Below are 20,916 nucleotides of genomic sequence, written 5' to 3' on the forward strand. Positions count from 1 at the left end.
ATTGGATTGTCTAGTTCAGGCATGATTATTTACAGACCGCCGTTATATAGCTGGAATATTGCTGAATGCGGTGTTAAACAACAAACAAACAAACCTCACAATCACTCACTCACTCACTCACTCACTCACTCACTCACTCACTCACTCACTCACTCACTCACTCACTCACTCACTCACTCACTCACTCACTCACTCACTCACATCAGACAGCTGTGACCTGAACCACACAACCATGACCTTCACCTCCCTGGCCTGTGTATTGTAATGGGAGCCAGCCACTACAGGGGAGGTGTGAATTCATTGAAGACGATGCGTTATTCCGCTCAAATACACCCTTTCACTTCATCAGCTGTTGGAATACTTAGAGACCTATATATCCGGTCGGTCCTGTGATCGGTGAAGCGTCCACATACTGTAACAGACTGTACGATTGTCACAGTTGTCGAGTACCCAGCATGCCGAGCGTCACACGGTGTAATCATCTTGTATGGTGATACACATGAGTCATGTACATCTTTGATAACGACGGTGTTCGTCTGTGTCGTCACTGTAGACACTCCATGGTGCAGTCATCCTGCACAAATAGCCCTGACTTTAAAAATGTTCATTGAAACTTTTAAAACTTTATTTGAACTTTCTTCAGAATAAATAGTTTTTCAAGCTGATCATTTATCTATGACCATCTTTAGCATATGTGTATGACTTCCTTTGTGGACATAGGCTTAATGCATATAGACTAAAGGGGAAGGCTTGTTTGTCTAGAATGACACGAAATATGTCTAGTGTGCCATTCATCCCGAGTATTTTGTATTAGGTCAGACTATGGTGGCTGTATGATCGTGACATCAGGCTACGGCTAACATGGTATCTGGACAAGGCATTTCCAATTTGCAGAAAATAGTCAAATATTGAAAGGCGATAAAGGTCAACCATATTGGTTTATTAATGATCTAGATGTTGCATAAGTGATTGTGTGACACATTGTCTCACACATTGTGTTAAAAGGGTAATAATGTATTGCTTGGTTTGTTTATTTTGTTTGTTTGTTTTAATGCCACACTATAACGCTGTGATTGACATGATGAGCATTGATATACACAATTGGGATATAATGACATGCATCAGCCAAGTCAGACAGCCTCTTTGTCGCCTCTTATGACAAGCATGGGATGCTTTAGTCCTATTGTAACCCGGATATTCATGGGTCAGTTGCTAGGTTGACATTCGTGGACAGTATACCTGGGATCCTGATTTCGTTTATGTTTGTTGTGATGGTGCTGTGTGAATGTGACAATCCTCCCACTCATTGGGCTGTGTGTCAGACCAATGGCTATGTAGTCTTTGATAGGCTTAGATCCATAAAAGGTCCATGTATTCATGATGGCTGTGTGATCATAAGTGAGTGAGTGAGTATGGTTTTACGCTGCTTTCAGCAATATCACGGCGGGTGACACCAGAAATGGGCTTCACACAATGTACACATGTCGGGAATCGAACCCGGGTCTTTGGCATGACAAGCCAACACTTTAACCACAAGGCTACCCGACTGTCCCATGTGATCGTAAGATTTACTGGGGCAAACATTTAAATCATTATTTCCGATTTGCTAAATGTTGAGAAAAACAAAGGAGAAAATGTTGAGAAATATATTGTCAGTCAAAAATTAAGGGGAAACAATTACGGCTCTGCCATCTGGGAGCAGTTTCCAGCCTCAGTCTAGACATGGCATTGAATTCCTTGTGGGAGCACACTGTCTGCCTCTGTGTATTGAGGGGAATTTATTTATTGCAAGGTGGACTGGGTTGACACCAACTGTTATTGTATTTGGAGAACTCATCATTTGCAGAAAACAGTCAAATGTTAGGAGACAAGGTTTAAACATCTTGGGTCAATTCCGATCTAGATTCTGCAATAAGTGATTGTGTGAAACGGACACATTGTCTGTGTGTGATGGCGGTCATTATTTATTGCTGGGTTGATCATGGAATTTGAGTGTGGACAAGTAAAGTGCTGTTTTAATGAGTCAAACATACTCAGGTAGAATGTACCTTGCCGTCCCACTTTTGATTTTCACAGCAAATGATATATTATGTGGCCATTGATGATGTGAACAGTGTTGTTTGTTAGTGATGGAGGGGACACGGTAGGACCTAGACTTGCACAAGTCTCTGAGGCAATAATTATTAGTTTAAATCATAATTTCGAGATTATGTAAAAAACAAGAACAAGTTGTCCCTATAAGAAACTGGAGTCCTATACATATCTATACTTGCCAATTAGGAGGATAGAAATACCACACGTCCATGGACGTTTCTTTCAGTACAGGGTGGCACGAGTGGCACAGGTGGCCCAGTCGTCTAAGGCGCTGTGATTCACTGTGCAAAGTTGCGCCCCCTGGGCATGCCAGAAACCTATGATTGTGGGTTTGAATCACAGTTCGCCCCGATTATGTTTCTAGGTTTGTCAGCACCGGGATCAGCACCGGGATCGTGGGTTTAACCAAAGCGGTAAACGTCTGAGACCTGCATCACTTTGGACTTTCCTCCCACATTAAGCTGACACACTGCGATATAACTGGAATATTAAGTAGACACAATTTTATGGATAACATCTTCTTTAATGCTGTAAAAAGTGACGTTTCGGTATAGATCCTTATACCATTGTCTGTCAGACTTGCTTGACACCGGTATAAGGATCTATACCGAAACGTTGCTTTTTACAGTATTAAAGAAGTTGTTATCCATAAAATTGTGTCTACCTTGTCATCCGTCAACTTCTAAGTAATGCCTATCAAACAATTTAACTGGAATACTGTTAAAAGCGGCGTTAAACCCAACTCACTCACTCACTCTTTCAGTACAGCCTAGATCGAGCTGATAAGGTTTCTAGGTTTATCAGCACCTTACATGTGCTTGTGGATTTCATCACTTTGCTTTTCCTTGGGTCAGACAGAATTTTGTTATTGAAGCAGTTCAAATAGATAGATAGATAGATAGATAGATAGATAGATAGATAGACAGATAGAATACACTGTGAAGCATCAGGTTGCATTTCATATAAAAGTAAAAAGTAAGTCCTGCTTAAATTCCATCCCGGTGTATATGATGTTATATGTACCCATACTGAATACAACAATTCTATATCTTTCCTTGACCACCCAGGCCGAGAAGATGGCTTTTTCTCAGCTTCACCATGGTCACCTGGGGCAGTTCATTGCAAGCTGGTCCTGATGAATTAGACCACGGTGCTTGATCTACCTTGACAGGCAATTAGGGGCTGTCAGTGTCTGAGCTGCTTGAGCCAGATGAGGATCAAGCTACCCTGTGTTTGTCTTGCCTTAAAAAGTGAACAATCAATATTCATCTTGTCAGTCTCCAGCCCTTTGCCTCATCTGCCCACCAAATGACAGGGAGCTGGTTGTGTCTACATTAAACAAATCTATTTGCCTGTTGTTGGGACCGGCATGCGAAATCTTTAAACAAACTCATTCAAGTTTACTTGTCCACTTTAAAATGTTTTGAGTAAAATATTTGAGAGTTCAGGTAACCGTGTTTCAGTTTTGTAAATTTGAGACAAAGAAATGGGTGAAGTTTGTAATAGAATGTGGTGGGGATTTGTGTTGAAGTTACAACCTTGCCATTCCTCTGAAGGACTGACTGACGCAGTAGACTGACTGGGAAGGGTACGGGGTTGTTTGTTGGACTGCAGAACCTGCTAGACATGCAGTTGTGTTTAAACATGCTGGAAATGAAATGGTTCAAGTTGATGACTGAGGGTGTTGGGGTCGGTTTACTCCATGCGAGACCTGGAACATGTCTGCAGGTACATAGCATTAGTCATCATCGGCCTTCACCTTGTACACATCATTTTACTGAAAGTCTTTTTAAAGGCTATGAGGACAATGTAGTTTTGTTTGTTGTTGCAGTCAGCAATATTCCAGCAATCTCACAGAACCTGCAAATGTTCAAATCTGCACCAGACAAACCAGTGATTGATATTATGAACAACAACTCGTTATTGTCAGGTATGAGGACACACAATCATCCAACCGAATGAGAAACTCGATTCATTTTAGTCGATCCTGATGACAGGCATTGGTTGCTGGGATCAGCTCTAACCCAGGTCCCCATTGCAGGCCCTGTAAGTTAACCACAAGAGACTACATGGTTAACGGACCACTCAAGTTGGGTTGCCATGACATAAGCTGACACCTTTTTCTCCTATGAAATATAACAGTATTTTGCAAGTCAAAATGTGTATACATTTTGTTTAAGCTTTTAGAAAAATACTTCCTGCACCAATTTAAACTTAAACACCCTGAGCGACGCCCCGTATGTGCCACATGCTGGCGCCCCCTGGGAGACATGCTGAGTGGCGCCCCCTGGGAGACATGCTGAGTGGCGCCCCCTATGCGCGACATGCTGTGTGGCGCCCCCTATGTGCAACATGCTGATTGCGCCCCCTATGTGCCACATGCTGAGTGGCGCCCCCTATGTGCCAAATTCTGAGTGGCGCCCCCTACATGCGGCATGCTGAGTGGCGCCCCCTGGGAGACATGCTGAGTGGCGCCCCCTATGCGCGACATGCTGTGTGGCGCTCCCTATGTGCAACATGCTGAGTGGTGCCCCCTATGTGCGACATGCTGAGTGGCGCCCCCTATGTGCCACATGCTGTGTGGCACCCCCTATGTGCGACATGCTGTGTGGCGCCCCCTATGCGCTACATGCTGAGCGACACCCCCTATGTGCTACATGCTGAGCGGCACCCCCTATGTGTGACATGCTGTGTGGCGCCCCCTATGTGCTACATGCTGAGTGGCGCCCCCTATGCGCTACATGCTGAGCGGCACCCCCTATGCGCTACATGCTGAGCGGCACCCCCTATGTGCTACATGCTGTGTGGTGCCCCCTATGTGTGACATGCTGTGTGGCGCCCCCTATGTGCTACATGCTGAGTGGCACCCCCTATGTGCTACATGCTGAGTGGCACCCCCTATGTGCTACATGCTGTGTGGAGCCCCCTATGTGCTACATGCTGAGTGGCACCCCCTGGGAGACATGCTGTGTGGAGCCCCCTATGTGCTACATGCTGAGTGGCGCCCCCTGGGAGACATGCTGAGTGGCGCCCCCTATGTGCTACATGCTGAGTGACGCCCCCTGGGACACATGCTGAGTGGCGCCTCCTATGTGCTACATGCTGAGTGGCGCCCCCTGGGACACATGCTGAGTGGCGCGTCCTATGTTCCACATGCTGAGTGGCGCCCCCTGGGAGACATGCTTATTGGCGCCCCCTATGTGAGATATGCTGAGTGGCGCCCCCTATGTGAGACATGCTGAGTGGCGCCCCCTATGTGAGACATGCTGAGTGGCGCCCCCTATGTGAGATATGCTGTGTGTCGCCCCCTATGTGAGACATGCTGAGTAGCGCCCCCTTTGTGAGACATGCTGAGTGGTGCCCCCTATGTGAGACATGCTAAGTGGTGCCCCCTATGTGAGACATGCTAAGTGGTGGCCCCTATGTGAGACATGCTAAGTGGCACCCCCTGGGACACATGCTGAGTGGCACCCCCTGGGAGACATGCTGATTGCGCCCCCTATGTGCCACATGCTGACTGGCGCCCCCTATGTGCCAAATTCTGAGTCGCGCCCCCTACATGCGGCATGCTGAGTGGCGCCCCCTGGGAGACATGCTGAGTGGCGCCCCCTATGCGCGACATGCTGTGTGGCGCCCCCTATGTGCAACATGCTGAGTGGTGCCCCCTATGTGCCACATGCTGAGTGGCGCCCCCTATGTGCCACATGCTGTGTGGCACCCCCTATGTGCGACATGCTGTGTGGCGCCCCCTATGCGCTACATGCTGAGCGGCACCCCCTATGCGCTACATGCTGAGCGGCACCCCCTATCTGTGACATGCTGTGTGGCGCCCCCTATGTGCTACATGCTGAGTGGCGCCCCCTATGCGCTACATGCTGAGCGGCACCCCCTATGCGCTACATGCTGAGCGGCACCCCCTATGTGCGACATGCTGTGTGGCGCCCCCTATGCGCTACATGCTGAGCGGCACCCCCTATGCGCTACATGCTGAGCGGCACCCCCTATCTGTGACATGCTGTGTGGCGCCCCCTATGTGCTACATGCTGAGTGGCGCCCCCTATGCGCTACATGCTGAGCGGCACCCCCTATGCGCTACATGCTGAGCGGCACCCCCTATGTGCTACATGCTGTGTGGTGCCCCCTATGTGTGACATGCTGTGTGGCGCCCCCTATGTGCTACATGCTGAGTGGCACCCCCTATGTGCTACATGCTGAGTGGCACCCCCTATGTGCTACATGCTGTGTGGAGCCCCCTATGTGCTACATGCTGAGTGGCGCCCCCTGGGAGACATGCTGTGTGGAGCCCCCTATGTGCTACATGCTGAGTGGCGCCCCCTGGGAGACATGCTGAGTGGCGCCCCCTATGTGCTACATGCTGAGTGACGCCCCCTGGGACACATGCTGAGTGGCGCCTCCTTTGTGCTACATGCTGAGTGGCGCGTCCTATGTTCCACATGCTGAGTGGCGCGTCCTATGTTCCACATGCTGAGTGGCGCCCCCTGGGAGACATGCTTATTGGCGCCCCCTATGTGAGATATGCTGAGTGGCGCCCCCTATGTGAGACATGCTGAGTGGCGCCCCCTATGTGAGATATGCTGTGTGTTGCCCCCTATGTGAGACATGCTGAGTAGCGCCCCCTTTGTGAGACATGCTGAGTGGTGCCCCCTATGTGAGACATGCTGAGTAGCGCCCCCTTTGTGAGACATGCTGAGTGGTGCCCCCTATGTGAGACATGCTGAGTGGCGCAGCCGATGGGAGATATGCTGAGTGGCGCCCCCTGGGAGACATGCTGAGTTGTAGTCCTGGTGTGATGCACCTATGCACACTAGGAAGCAGACTGGACAAGTTTTGACAGGGAGATGTATTTCACTTTCACAACCCTCAGATTATTGCTGTTTGAATTAGTAAATGTTCATAATGCAACTCTGATTCATTGGAAACTAAATCAAGTGCTTTAAGATTTGTTATTTTGGGGAAGTTTTTCCCGAGGTGGAGGTCAGTTAAATGAATATGATATTATTGATAAAAAAAATCAAGTTGGTGGGGTGTTGATGAACCGCTTCAATGTGCGGCCATCTCTTGTAGTTGACGAGATGTGTGGAGGCCATTCACAAGCCATTACATCACCAAGGTGGTAACGTCTAAGACCTGCATCATACTTGCCTCCCGCATCAAGACCTGTGAAGATCCGGGGCAGAATAGATCTTCAGCAACCCATGCATGCCGTAACAGGGGACTATGCTTGTCGGGTGGTCAGGCTCGCTGACTTGGTTGATGCATGTCTTCGATCCCAATCGCATGGATCAATGCTCATGATATTAATCACTGGATTGTCTGGTCCAGACTCGATTATTTACAGAACGCCATCATATAGCTCGAATATTGCTGAGTGCGGCGTTAAACAACAAACTAACCAACCAACCAACCTCACATCAAGCTGACATGCTGTCATATTACTTAAATTCTGTTCAACTGTTCAAAGCAACAATAAACCAAACCCACTCACACATGACTGATGATTGAGAGAGCCAGTGTTGCAAGCGCAGTATACATTCAAGGGATATCATGACATATTTATATTTAGCTTCCAATGTTATGACCCAGTATCAGACTAACATGCAGTTGTTTGTGATGATGTGTTGGTTCTGTATATACTGTGTACAATAGGCGCAGCGTTACCTGCCTCTGCTGAGATGAAATTCACACCTGCGTGAGAAAACACACCTGCCCAATTATCTCAAGGTGTTGCACAAACATACACGGACAGGTAGCTGCACTACTGGCCGGTGCCCCTGTTATGTATTCAAGGCATAGGATAGTGTTATATAGACATGTATCAAACTTTCTTAACTTGCTAATGGTATGTAGCTGTGGTAACTATGGTCATGGAAGTGAATCAGTACATCAATGTTTTTAGTCATCAGTATCCAGCTGTGTGGCAGCTTGTTGTTAATCAAGTCTAGGACAAGCAGTCCAGTGGTCGATAGCATGAGCAACAAGTCAGCATTAGGGGCAAGATGACACACAATCCTCGTATCATGCTGATCCTCGTAAGTTCACAACAAGCTAGCAGGGGACCTATTCTGTCCCGGAATGGGATGTTAAATGGAATAAGCATTTAAATGATTTACAAAAAAATCAAGTAATCTTTTCCTGTTAGCCTTGGATATGGAAATGTAAGTGAGATGTTTTGTCGTGCTAATGTCTGAGTTTAAGGCATTATGAGTTTAACGGAGAACAAGGAAGTTTTAGCACTAATGTTGAAAGGGGATGGTAACATGTACTGAGGTGTTGGACATGTTGAGGTTTGCTGGGCCACTTAAAGATGGTCATACTGTATCCGACGAAATAAGCGCCCAGGGTGCTCTCAAAATTAGAAATAGGGGGCCCTTATTAGAATATTATTTTTGTGTAAAAAAACAGTTGAAAGATAAATTTTGTGGTTTATGCTGACAGCCTGAAATGTTTATATATGACAGATATATTTTTTCAGAATTTATTTGCCCATAATTAAGGGTGCATATAACACATGAGTGTGTGTTATATGCGAATAAATAGGTCTTGTGTACATTGATCAGTCGGAAGGGGTGCTAATTGGGATTGTTCACTAGCCAATATATTAGCAAATATCGCCGTGGATGCTTATCAGAGCAGGGCGTTTATTTCATCAAATACGGTATATTCTTTTTCATTGTCATCTTTTTCTGATGCCTGTCCCTTTGAAATTAATACCAGTATAGGTCAAGGTCGTACTTGTCATAGTTAACCCTTTGTACCCTAGCTCTTACTGCAGATTTGTTCATTAACAATGTTGTACTCAATAGCTGATGCTGCAGTCAGGAGACTGGGTACAGTTTATTTGTTATATTCAATAGCTGATGCTTCAGTCAGGAGACTGGGTACAGTCTATTTGTTATATTCAATAGCTGATGCTTCAGTCAGGAGACTGGGTACAGTCTATGTGCTCCCTTGTTGCTCTCATACTCCAGGTTTGTTCATTAACAATGTTGTACTCAATAGCTGATGCTTCAGTCAGGAGACTGGGTACAGTCTATATGTTAACTCAATAGCTGATGCTGCAGTCAGGAGACTGGGTACAGTCTATGTGCTCCCTTGTAGCTCTCATACTGCAGGTTTGTTTATTATTATCCCCCGCCGCGCGAAAGCGCGAAGCGGGGGATATAGTATTCACGACCGTCCGTACGTCCGTCCGTCCGTACGTCCGTCCGTACGTCCCACCTGTTTGTTTCCGCGATATCTCAAGAACTAAACACTGGATTGTCTTCATATTTGGAACTATGGTGTATATACAGACTCCGCAGACACCAGTCGGTTTTGGTGACCTTGATCCCATTTTCAAGGTCACAGCAGACAAATCTGCTTTTAGAGTTGGAAAACGGTGTTGCCGCGATATCTCAAGAACTAAACACTGGATTGTCTTCATATTTGGAACTATGGTGTATATACAGACTCCACAGACACCAGTCGGTTTTGGTGACCTTGACCCCATTTTCAAGGTCACAGCAGGCAAATCTGCTTTTGGAGTTGGAAAACGGTGTTGCCGCGATATCTCAAGAACTAAACACTGGATTGTCTTCATATTTGGAACTATAGTGTATATACAGACTCCGCAGACACCAGTCGGTTTTGGTGACCTTGATCCCATTTTCAAGGTCACAGCAGGCAAATCTGCTTTTGGAGTTGGAAAACGGTGTTGCCGCGATATCTCAAGAACTAAACCTCTCGATTGTCTTCATATTTGGAACTATAGTGTATATACAGACACCGCAGACACCAGTCGGTTTTGGTGACCTTGACCCCATTTTCAAGGTCACAGCAGGCAAATCTGCTTTTGGAGTTAGAAAACGGTGTTGCCGCGATATCTCAAGAACTAATCGCTGGATTGTCTTCATATTTGGAACTATAGTGTATATACAGACACCGCATACACCTGTCAGATTTGGTGACCTTGACCCCATTTTCAAGGTCACAGCAGGCAAATCTGTTTTTGGAGTTGGAAAACGGTGTTGCCACAATATCTCAAGAACTAATCGCTGGATTGTCTTCATATTTGGTACTATGGTGTATATACAGGCGGGGGATATTTCGTCACTCTGTGACAAATACTTGTTAGAGTTATACTCTATAGCTGATGGCTCCATTAGGAGTCTGGGTCCAGTTTATTTGTTATACTCAATAGCTGATGCTTCAGTCAAGAGACTGGATACAGTCTATATCTGTTGTATCCAGTAGCTGGTGGTTCAGTTGTGAGACTGGATGCAGTCTATATCTCTTTTACTCAGGAGCTGATGCTATACACTAGGTACAGTCTATATGTTATACATGTGTTATGCTCAATAGCTGATGCTGCAGTCAGGAGACTGGGTAGAGTCTATATGTTATACTCAGGAGCTGATGCAGTCAGGAGACTAGGTACAGTCTAAGCAATCAGTCTGACTGGGCCAGCCTCTCTACACCTGTTGCACTGCTTCGACAGCCACCAAGTGATTGCCGCCGGCTTGCAGTATTTGTTCACTGTGTTGTGTGAGGCAGTTGTAACATTTTGTGAAATTTATATCCGACATATCATGTATCAAAAATCAATCATAACGTGATGGTTGGAAAATACAACCTGTTAGCCAACCGACAGGCAAGAACAAAGTTTCACTGACCTCCTCGTCAGACAGGAAAATAGGCGTAGTTTCAGACATGGAAATATGTATCCATCAGTATTTGTGTTTGATCATCTCCATGTCAGGATTTGAAATGTTGAGATTAGCACCAGGTGTCCGTCTTATACTGTCCTTGCCTATGTGCATCCCCGTGTGTGTGCTGGGAAGTGTTCAGCTGTCAGCACTTCAGCCTGATCAATGCTTGATGTACACAATCTCAACTGTTTTCTTTGCAAGACTGATGTCAACAAACAATATCCATATTATTAACGTTTGATTTAATTGTCACGTACTAAAGATTACAAGTAAAACATTTATCCCTATAACATCTAGTGTGTTGTTCTCCCGCCGTTTATTCAGCATGTAAATTTATTTATTTTTTCCATCTTGTTTGTGTTATGAGCCTGAGGTCTGAAGAACACAATTTGGTCTGTCTGCCTATCTGTCTATCTGTCTGTCTGTCTGCCTATCTGTCTGTCTGTCTGCCTATCTGTCTGTCTGTCTGCCTATCTGTCTGTCTGCCTATCTGTCTGTCTGTCTGCCTGCTTATCTGTCTGTCTGTCTGTCTGTCTGTCTGTCTGCCTATCTGTCTGTCTGTCTGTCTGTCTGCCTATCTGTCCGCCTGTCTGTCTGTCTGTCTGCCTATCTGTCTGTCTGTCTGCCTGCTTATCTGTCTGTCTGTCTGTCTACCTGTCTGTCTGTCTGCCTATCTGTCTGTCTGTCTGTCTGCCTATCTGTCCGCCTGTCTGTCTGTCTGTCTGCCTATCTGTCTGTCTGTCGGTCGGTCGGTCTGTCTGTCTGTCTGTCTGTCTGTCTGTCTGTCTGTCTGTCTGTCTGTCTGTCTGTCGGACTATCAGTTGTTTTCTATGGGCATGTCAAATAGGTCAAAGGGACCTTTTTTAAATCATATTAATGTTTGCAAAGTTACCTGATGTAGTGCTTGGCACGCTTCTTACTTTTGTTGAGACTCCCCGGTTTTGACAAAGAAGATTACAGGTCACGTTGACCACTGAAGAAAACCTTGAGATGGGGATTTTGTGGTAACACAGCGTTCTTGTAGGTAGTCTTGTGTCTGGGTTTTTATTACCAGTTAGAAGTACAGTCGAGTCCGCCTCAGTTAAGCTGCTGGTTGAGTCCAGGTTTTCTTTGTTCCTGACAATGTCCTTCATAAACTGTCATCATTTGAGCATGTGATGTAAATTTAATTGATTAGAAACATTTGGATACCATGACAAATCAACTCATCGTTTAGTTAATCCGTCTGTCAGAATATTCCGTCGCCATTCAGAATTTTGGTGCCTGTGTCATGATGTAAAGGAAGAGTAAAGTAATGTGCACATTATAATTTGAAAATCATTCATATTTTGTGAATAGGTTTAATGGTTCATATACTTTTTGAATTTTAATGCCAGAATGTTGCCGAAAATTGAAACGCCAGTTTTTTAAGTGATTTAATGTTTGCAGCGATACACAGGATATGATGTGCATTTTTCAGTGGAAATTTCTGGCGGACACAGGGACCGTCAGACCTAAAGTTTACCCATCCGTGACATATTTAACAGGTCAATATCCAGTATATACCGGAGAAGGGAAACACTGTATCTGCTTGTAATTAGTTGGAGCAGGTAAACCAGTGATTGATAGCATAAGCAATGATCCATAATGACCAGGTACAATGACACAATGTCAGCTTAGTCACAGAACCTGAACTCCCAACCCCGACCCCAACCCCGACCCCAACCCCAACCCATGGGGATGCTGGGTAAGAATACATAAGAGACGACTAAATGGTTTGTGTGGTCAGGCTTGAGAACCTGGTTGATTGTGTGTCATCGTGTCCCAATTGCATGGATTGATGCTCACTGGGCCACTATATTGTCTGGTCCAGACTTTATAATTTGTCGACAATAGTCGTGTTTTGTTAAACAACGAATGACGATACAAACCCAATCGCGTGTTAGTTTGTGGGGGTAATTCTTCATGTACACTGATAATTGCTGCCAGTTATCAGTCAAAGACCATGAAGAAACAGACCTTGATTTGTCAGTACACTGTGAGGGTTTAATTACGGCAGCATATGGCACCAGTTGTGTTCCTGGTAGTATCGTGTTACAGGCGTTGTCCTGTGTTTACTGCTCACACTGTGTGATCAGGACATGGCTGTTTCTACAAGTATTGTGTTGTATTGGGTCAGGCTCACACTGTGATCAGGACATGGCTGTTTCTACAAGTATTGTGTTGTATTGGGTCAGGCTCACACTGTGATCAGGACATGGCTGTTTCTACAAGTATTGTGTTGTATTGGGTCAGGCTCACACTGTGATCAGGACATGGCTGTTTCTACAAGTATTGTGTTGTATTGGGTCAGGCTCACACTGTGATCAGGACATAGCTGTATCTACACACGTATTGTGTTGTATTGGGTCAGGCTCACACTGTGATCAGGACATGGCTGTATCTACACACGTATTGTGTTGTATTGGGTCAGGCTAACACTGTGATCAGGACATGGCTGTTTCTACAAGTATTGTGTTGTATTGGGTCAGGCTCACACTGTGATCAGGACATGGCTGTTTCTACAAGTATTGTGTTGTATTGGGTCAGGCTCACACTGTGATCAGGACATAGCTGTATCTACACACGTATTGTGTTGTATTGGGTCAGGCTCACACTGTGATCAGGACATGGCTGTATCTACACACAAGTATTGTGTTGTATTGGGTCAGGCTCACACTGTGATCAGGACATGGCTGTATCTACACACAAGTATTGTGTTGTATTGGGTCAGGCTCACACTGTGATCAGGACATGGCTGTATCTACACACGTATTGTGTTGTATTGGGTCAGGCTCACACTGTGATCAGGACATGGCTGTATCTACACACAAGTATTGTGTTGTATTGGGTCAGGCTCACACTGTGATCAGGACATGGCTGTATCTACACACGTATTGTGTTGTATTGGGTCAGGCTCACACTGTGATCAGGACATGGCTGTATCTACACACAAGTATTGTGTTGTATTGGGTCAGGCTCACACTGTGATCAGGACATGGCTGTATCTACACACAAGTATTGTGTTGTATTGGGTCAGGCTCACACTGTGATCAGGCTCACACTGTGATCAGGACATGGCTGTATCTACACACAAGTATTGTGTTGTATTGGGTCAGGGAAGATAATCTGACGACAGATGGGGGACTCAGTGTGCCAGTGACAGGAATCAAACCAGGAGTAGTTGTGTGACAAGTCAACACCCTGTCTGTTTGGCTACCTCACACCGTCAACTGAAATTGTTAATCAGTTATAATAATGAATAATAATACTGTATTCAACGTAATAAGCGCCCCGCTCTAATAAGCGCGCACGGCGATATTTGCTAATATATTGGCTAGTGAACAATCCCAATTAGCACCCCTTCCAATTGATCAATGTACACAAGACTTATTTATTCGTGTATAATACACACTCATGTGTTATATGCACCCTTAATTATGGGCAATTAATTTCTCGAAAATATATCTGACGTGTATAATATGCACAGATTCTTCTTTTATATCATTTCAGGCTGTCAGCATAAACCACAACGTTTACAGTCTTTCAACTCTGTTTTTTATCTCACCAAAATTATATTCTAATAAGAGCCCCCTATTTCTAATTTTGAGAGTGCCCTGGGCGTTTATTACATCGAATACGGTAGACGATTTATGTTCCCTGTTCTCCATGCACTCAACAATAATTTGCAGCTCCCTGGGGAGTATACAACCCAAGCTGCCTGTTAGGCATTAGAAGGTTACCACCACGTTGCCATCTCATCCTACCGGGTACCCATTCACTGCTGTATGAACAGAGGCACATTTCGAAAAAAGTCACTTGCCCAACTGTTCTTGTATTTATAGACCAACATGGGGTAAACGTAGATAGTGTTGAATGTGTTGATCGAATGTCATTTATGAGGAAAGAATGACTGATGTGGCTACACACTCGAATCTCAGCCAACTAAAGTGAGGATTGGATGGCCACAATGTAGGATGACTCAACTAATGTCGTAAAGACTAAGATCGTTACTGATGCTGCCTCTCCTTGGTGGGCCAGCCATCCCCAGACCTGATTATTTATGAAATGAAGATGTCGATTCTCAGCGTTTTCATCACACCTGTCTTGTAGCACGTATACCACCTTATCAGTGTCCCAATTTTTCATGTCACTATTTTTGTGTGTTTGCAGCAACGTGCGGAGCCTTCACTGGAGCGGGGACGTGGACGGCGACACCTGCTTCCTGTGTGCCATCCACCGGCAGAATGTCACCGTGTGGAAAGTCACAGGGTTGGCTCCAAAACTAGGATTCAAGCAAGTCCGCAAACTTAATGTGCAACCCATTCCCCAAGGTAAGTTTGTCTAGGGATTGTTGAAGATTATTAAGACTTGGTAGTTCATTTAGAACTGACAACAAATAAGGCTTCACCACTGCCTACAATTAAGACTATGACGTCCCGATTTGGTTACTGTATATAGTCAACCTTATGCTTACAATGGATATCTGTAGGACTCTGTGGTAGAATACCCAGGACTCAGTGTGTTCCATGCTCTGACATTTTCCTGAAGGAATGAAGTTAACAGACTGTAAAAGTTTGGATTCCACCCGTGCCAAACTAGGCTAATTTTGTGTCTCAATTGTAGCGCCACCAGTGGCTATTATGAGTTACTTCCCTTCTATGTCCCTCCTACTGACCAATCAGATTCCACATCTCATATCACTTGCATTTGCTCCAAACAAAATGGCGGCGCCCAGTCAAGTTGATCTGACCGATAATCAAGATCTATGTTGTAATACAACAGGTCTAACCTCCTGAAGTTCATCAGATCACTTGAGCATGTTGATTAAAACATGAAAAAATTTGGAAAATATCTCTTGACGCCCAGTTGACGGTACACATGCTTTGCCATCTTGCAACCAACAGAAATCTGCACGTCAGTCACTGTGTTGTTTACACAAATTTTGATTTGACTATGCATAAACTCGTTAGTCCAGCCAAAATATGACTCAGAAATTCCAGCCTAGTTCAGCAAGGGTGGAAACTGGACTTTTATAGTCAGTTAACTCCTTTGCCTCGGTAAGTTGGGCTCTTGTGGCATGAAACTTTGCTCATGCTGTCATCAGTGGTTTGTCTGGTCCAGACTCAGATGCCAACACTGGGGCAAGACTGTGATGCTTACACCGAGATTTGTTTGTTTGTTTCTTGTTGTCATTGCAACATTCCACTCATTTGATCATAGATTGTAGAGTCCAGACAAACCTGTGATTGATGTTATTTGCGACGTTGGGTTACGGTGACATACAGTCAACAGAGTTGGACCACCAAATGCATTTTCAACACGCATGTGACCAATTCTAACCTAGAATCCCAACAGGGCTATACCCTGATATGGCTGTGTTACGTAGACCATCACATGAATGTGTTACTTAGACCGTCCAGGACTGTCACTAAGACCGTCACATGACTGTCACTTAGACCGTCACTTAGACCTTAACATGACTGTCACTTAGACCATCACATGACTGTCACTTAGACCGTCACATGACTGTCACTTAGACCGTCACATGACTGTCACTTAGACCATCACATGACTGTCACTTAGACCATCACATGACTGTCACTTAGACCGTCACATGACTGTCACTTAGACCATCACATGACTGTCACTTAGACTGTCACCTAGACCTTCACATGACTGTCACTTAGACCATCACATGACATCACTTAGACCATCACATGACTGTCACTTAGACCGTCACATGACTCACTTAGACCGTCACATGACTCTCACTTAGACTGTCACTTAGACCTTCACATGACTCTCACTTAGACTGTCACATGACTTACTTAGACCATCATGTGACTGTTACTTAGAACGCCACATAACTGTGTTACTTAGACCGTCACATGACTGTTACTTAGACCATCATGTGTCTGTACCTATGAGCGTCACGACATTGTGCTACTTAGACCATCACATTACTGTTCCTTAGACCATCACAACTGTTACTTAGACCATCATGTGACTATAACTTAGACCATCACATCACATGACTGTTTCTTAGACCATCACATAGCTGTTACTTAGACCATCACATGACATGACCATTACTTGGACCGTCACATAACTGTGAAACTAAGACCATTGAATGATTGTTACTTAGACCATCACTAGATTGTTACTTAGACCATCAAAAAACTGTTACTTAGACCATCACAAAACTGTTACTTAGACCGTATCATAACTGTTTTACTTAGACCATCACATGACTGTTACTTAGACCATCACATGACTGTTACTTAGACCATCACATTACTGTTACTTAGACCATCACAACTGTTACTTAGACCATCATGTGACTATAACTAAGACCATCACATCACATGACTGTTCCTTAGACCATCACATAGCCGTTACTTAGACCGTGACCATTACCTGGACTGTCACATACTTAGACCATCGACTGATTGTTACTTAGACCATCACATAACTGTTACTTAGACCATCATGTGACTGTTACTTAGACCATCACGTAACTGTTACTTAGACCGTATCATAACTATTTAACTTAGACCGTCACATGACTGTTACTTAAACCAACATGACTGTTACTTAGACCATCACATAGCTGTTACTTAGACCATCATAAGACTGTTCCTTAGACCATCAAGTGACTGTTACTTAGACCATCATGTGACTGTAACTTAGACCGTCATATCACTGTGTAACTTAGACCATCACATAACTGTGTTACTTAGACCAATACATGACTGTTCCTTAGACTGTCACATGACTGTTACTTAGTCCATCATGTGACTGTTACTTAGAACGTCACATCTCTGTGTTACTTAGACCATCACAAGACTATTGATTAGACCATCACATAGCTGTTCCTTAGACCATCATGTGACTTACTTAGACCATCACATGGCTGTTACTTAGACCATCATGTGACTGTTACTTAGACCATCATGTGACTGTTACTTAGACCATCATGTGACTGTTACTTAGACCATCAAGTGACTGTTACCTAGACCATCATGTGGCTGTTACTTAGACCATCATGTGGCTGTTACTTAGACCACCATGTGACTGTTACTTAGACCATCATGTGACTTACTTAGACCATCACATGGCTGTTACTTAGACCATCATGTGACTGTTACTTAGACCATCATGTGACTGTTACTTAGACCATCATGTGACTGTTACTTAGACCATCAAGTGACTGTTACTTAGACCATCATGTGGCTGTTACTTAGACCACCATGTGACTGTTACTTAGACCATCATGTGGCTGTTACTTAGACCACCATGTGACTGTTACTTAGACCATCATGTGACTGTTACTTAGACCATCATGTGGCTGTTACTTAGACCATCACATGACTGTTACATAGACCATCACATGACTGCGTTACTTAGACCATCACGTGACTGTTACTTTGTTACTTAGACCATCACATAACTGTGTTACTTAGACCATAACATAGCTGATACTTAGACCATCACATGACTGTAAATTAGACCATCACATGACTATTAATTATACCATCATGTGACTGTTACTTAGACCATGATGTGACTGTTACTTAGACCATCACATAACTGTGTTACTTAGAATGTCACATCACTGTGTTACTTAGACCATCACATTGCTGATACTTAGACCATCACATGACTATTAATTATGCCATCATGTGACTTTAACTTAGACCATAACATTGCACTTAGACCACCACATGACTGTTACTTCGACCACCACATGACTGTTACTTCGACCGTCACATGACTGTTACTTAGACCATCATGTGACTGTTACTTAGAACGTCACATCACTGTTACTTAGAACATCACATAGCTGTTTTACTTAGACCATCATGTGACTGTAACTTAGACCATCACATTGCTGATACTTAGACCATCACATTGCTGATACTTAGACCATCATGTGGCTGTTACTTAGACCATCATGTGACTATTACCTAGACCATCATGTGACTGTTACTTAGACCATCACGTGACTGTTACTTAGACCATGACATGTCTGTGTTACTTAGACTTTCACATGACTGTTACTTAGACCATCAAGTGACTGTTACTTAGACCATCACATAACTGTGTTACTTCGACCGGCATATGACTGTTACTTAGACCATCATGTGACTGTTACTTAGAATGCCACATAACATTTACTTAGACCGTCACATGTGTTCTGTGTGTTGTGGCAGGCTGTCTGTGGCACCCCAAGAAGGAGGACATCTTGTGTCTGCTGAGTCAACAACAGTGCAGCTTCTACTTCCGACATACTCACAACAAGAGCAGCTACGCCTTCCCTCAGCTCGAAAGGTTAGTTCATTAGCCACGATCTGACCCCTCCCCTCAATCTGACCCCTCCCATCCATCTGACCCCCCTCCAACTGACCCCTCCCCTCAATCTGACCCCTCCCCTCAATCTGACCCCTCCCATCCATCTGACCCCCCTCCAACTGACCCCTCCCCTCAATCTGACCCCTCCCCTCAATCTGACCCCTCCCATCCATCTGACCCCCCTCCAACTGACCCCTCCCCTCAATCTGACCCCTCCCCTCAATCTGACCCCTCCCATCCATCTGACCCCTCCCATCCATCTGACCCCCCTCCAACTGACCCCTCCCATCCATCTGACCTCTCCTCAATCTGACCCTCCCATTCAATCTCACCCCTCCCATGAAGTACACAACACAATCTTGAAGTGACCCTCATCAGCTTTGCTCTTGTCCATATTTAATTCAGTTAACAATAGATTGTATCATGTCTGAATTATAGTGTGTTGGTAATAGTGGCCAAATAATGATTGTTGTTTCATGAATCACGCGTTGTGTGTTGGTGAGGTAGCCTAGTGGGTAAAGCATTTGCTCGTCACATCAAATGCCTGTGTTCACTTCCCTACATGGGTGCTATCTGTGAAGCCCACTTCTGGTGTCACCTGCCATGATGTTGCTAAAACGATGCTCAAAATGGCGTAAAGTCCAACGTTCAGCTGCACCACTGCACCACTGCACTCGGCAGCGCGTGTGAACCCGTGCATGAACCAGCATGGCCGCCAATAGTTTCATTTCCTCCCCCTGCACCTGGATGACCGTGTGATTAAGTCTGATCCTCTGACAGCTTTCATCAATTAAATCTCATAATGAAATGATTTGTAGGATAACAGGAACATTTAGAATTCATTTCAGATCCAATTTCCTGCATAGCATGGTGATTAAGTAAATATTTATCTGGACCTTTTAATATTCAAGGTCATCATGGTAATAAATTTTTGTAGTCTGACTAATGCATCAGTTATTCAAACAGAAATAGCATGATCTGATAAGTTGGAGAATATTATTTAATTTCCTCAATTAAATTCCTTTTAAGTTTTCTAGATGGAATAGATGACAGAATTTCTGCATTATAGATAGAGACCTGTCACTACTGTGGATGTTTATTTTCAATTATATGGAATTGCTTTGTAATTTAGCCAAATTTCTAATCACAAATCAGTTGTAAATAACTTGTTGATCCATGTCACAGTGTGATTCCTGGGAGCTTGTACAATGGCCAGGGATGGTTGTTCTGCAGGGTTTCAGATGGCCGTCAGTCACCGGTCATAGACTGATAAACTTTCTATTTGACCAATGGTTTATTTAAATTGTCATACTTTTGACCGATAGAAATGCTAAGCAAGGTGTCACATGTGTCATAATTTCATGATTAAATAGTAAATAGTAAGGATTATTCCACTTAAGGTATCGATTTGGAGCCATCGATTTTAATGCTCTCATAAAATTTAGTGCCAATCAAGAGGATGTACAGTACACATATTGTCCTGTTTTCGATCAGAGCTTTCAGCATCATATACAGTGGGTGTTCTCTCGCTAATGCGCCCTTCAATAATAGTGCTAATTCGGTTATAGCGGGCGTTGAAGCATGGCTCCCAAAATTTACTTACATTTTTAATAAACTTAAGTTTTCCAATGACACGATGTTTTCCCCCATCTCTAAAAACATTATCAGCTGATCACCGCGATCACGTAACACTTGAAATACCAGTCAACTAATCTGAACTGAAGTACGCAATTTAATCCTA

The 20,916-nt window shown here is 44.3% G+C and overlaps 1 protein-coding gene across 2 annotated transcripts in view; it reads left to right on the forward strand.

Moving 5' to 3' along the window:
• Positions 1-20,916, forward strand: part of LOC124117650 (WD repeat and coiled-coil-containing protein-like) — an 81,004-nt gene that overhangs the window by 43,994 nt on the left and 16,094 nt on the right. For both annotated transcript variants that reach the window (XM_046479626.2, XM_048383401.1), the window contains exons 3-4: positions 14,994-15,154; positions 19,037-19,154. In XM_046479626.2, the coding sequence (XP_046335582.2) occupies positions 14,994-15,154; positions 19,037-19,154 (279 nt within the window). The remainder of the gene's footprint in view (positions 1-14,993; positions 15,155-19,036; positions 19,155-20,916) is intronic.

This window comes from Haliotis rufescens, unplaced genomic scaffold (genome assembly GCF_023055435.1).
Source record: "Haliotis rufescens isolate VD_foot unplaced genomic scaffold, xgHalRufe1.0.p SCAF_48, whole genome shotgun sequence".
Classification (NCBI taxonomy): domain Eukaryota; kingdom Metazoa; phylum Mollusca; class Gastropoda; order Lepetellida; family Haliotidae; genus Haliotis; species Haliotis rufescens.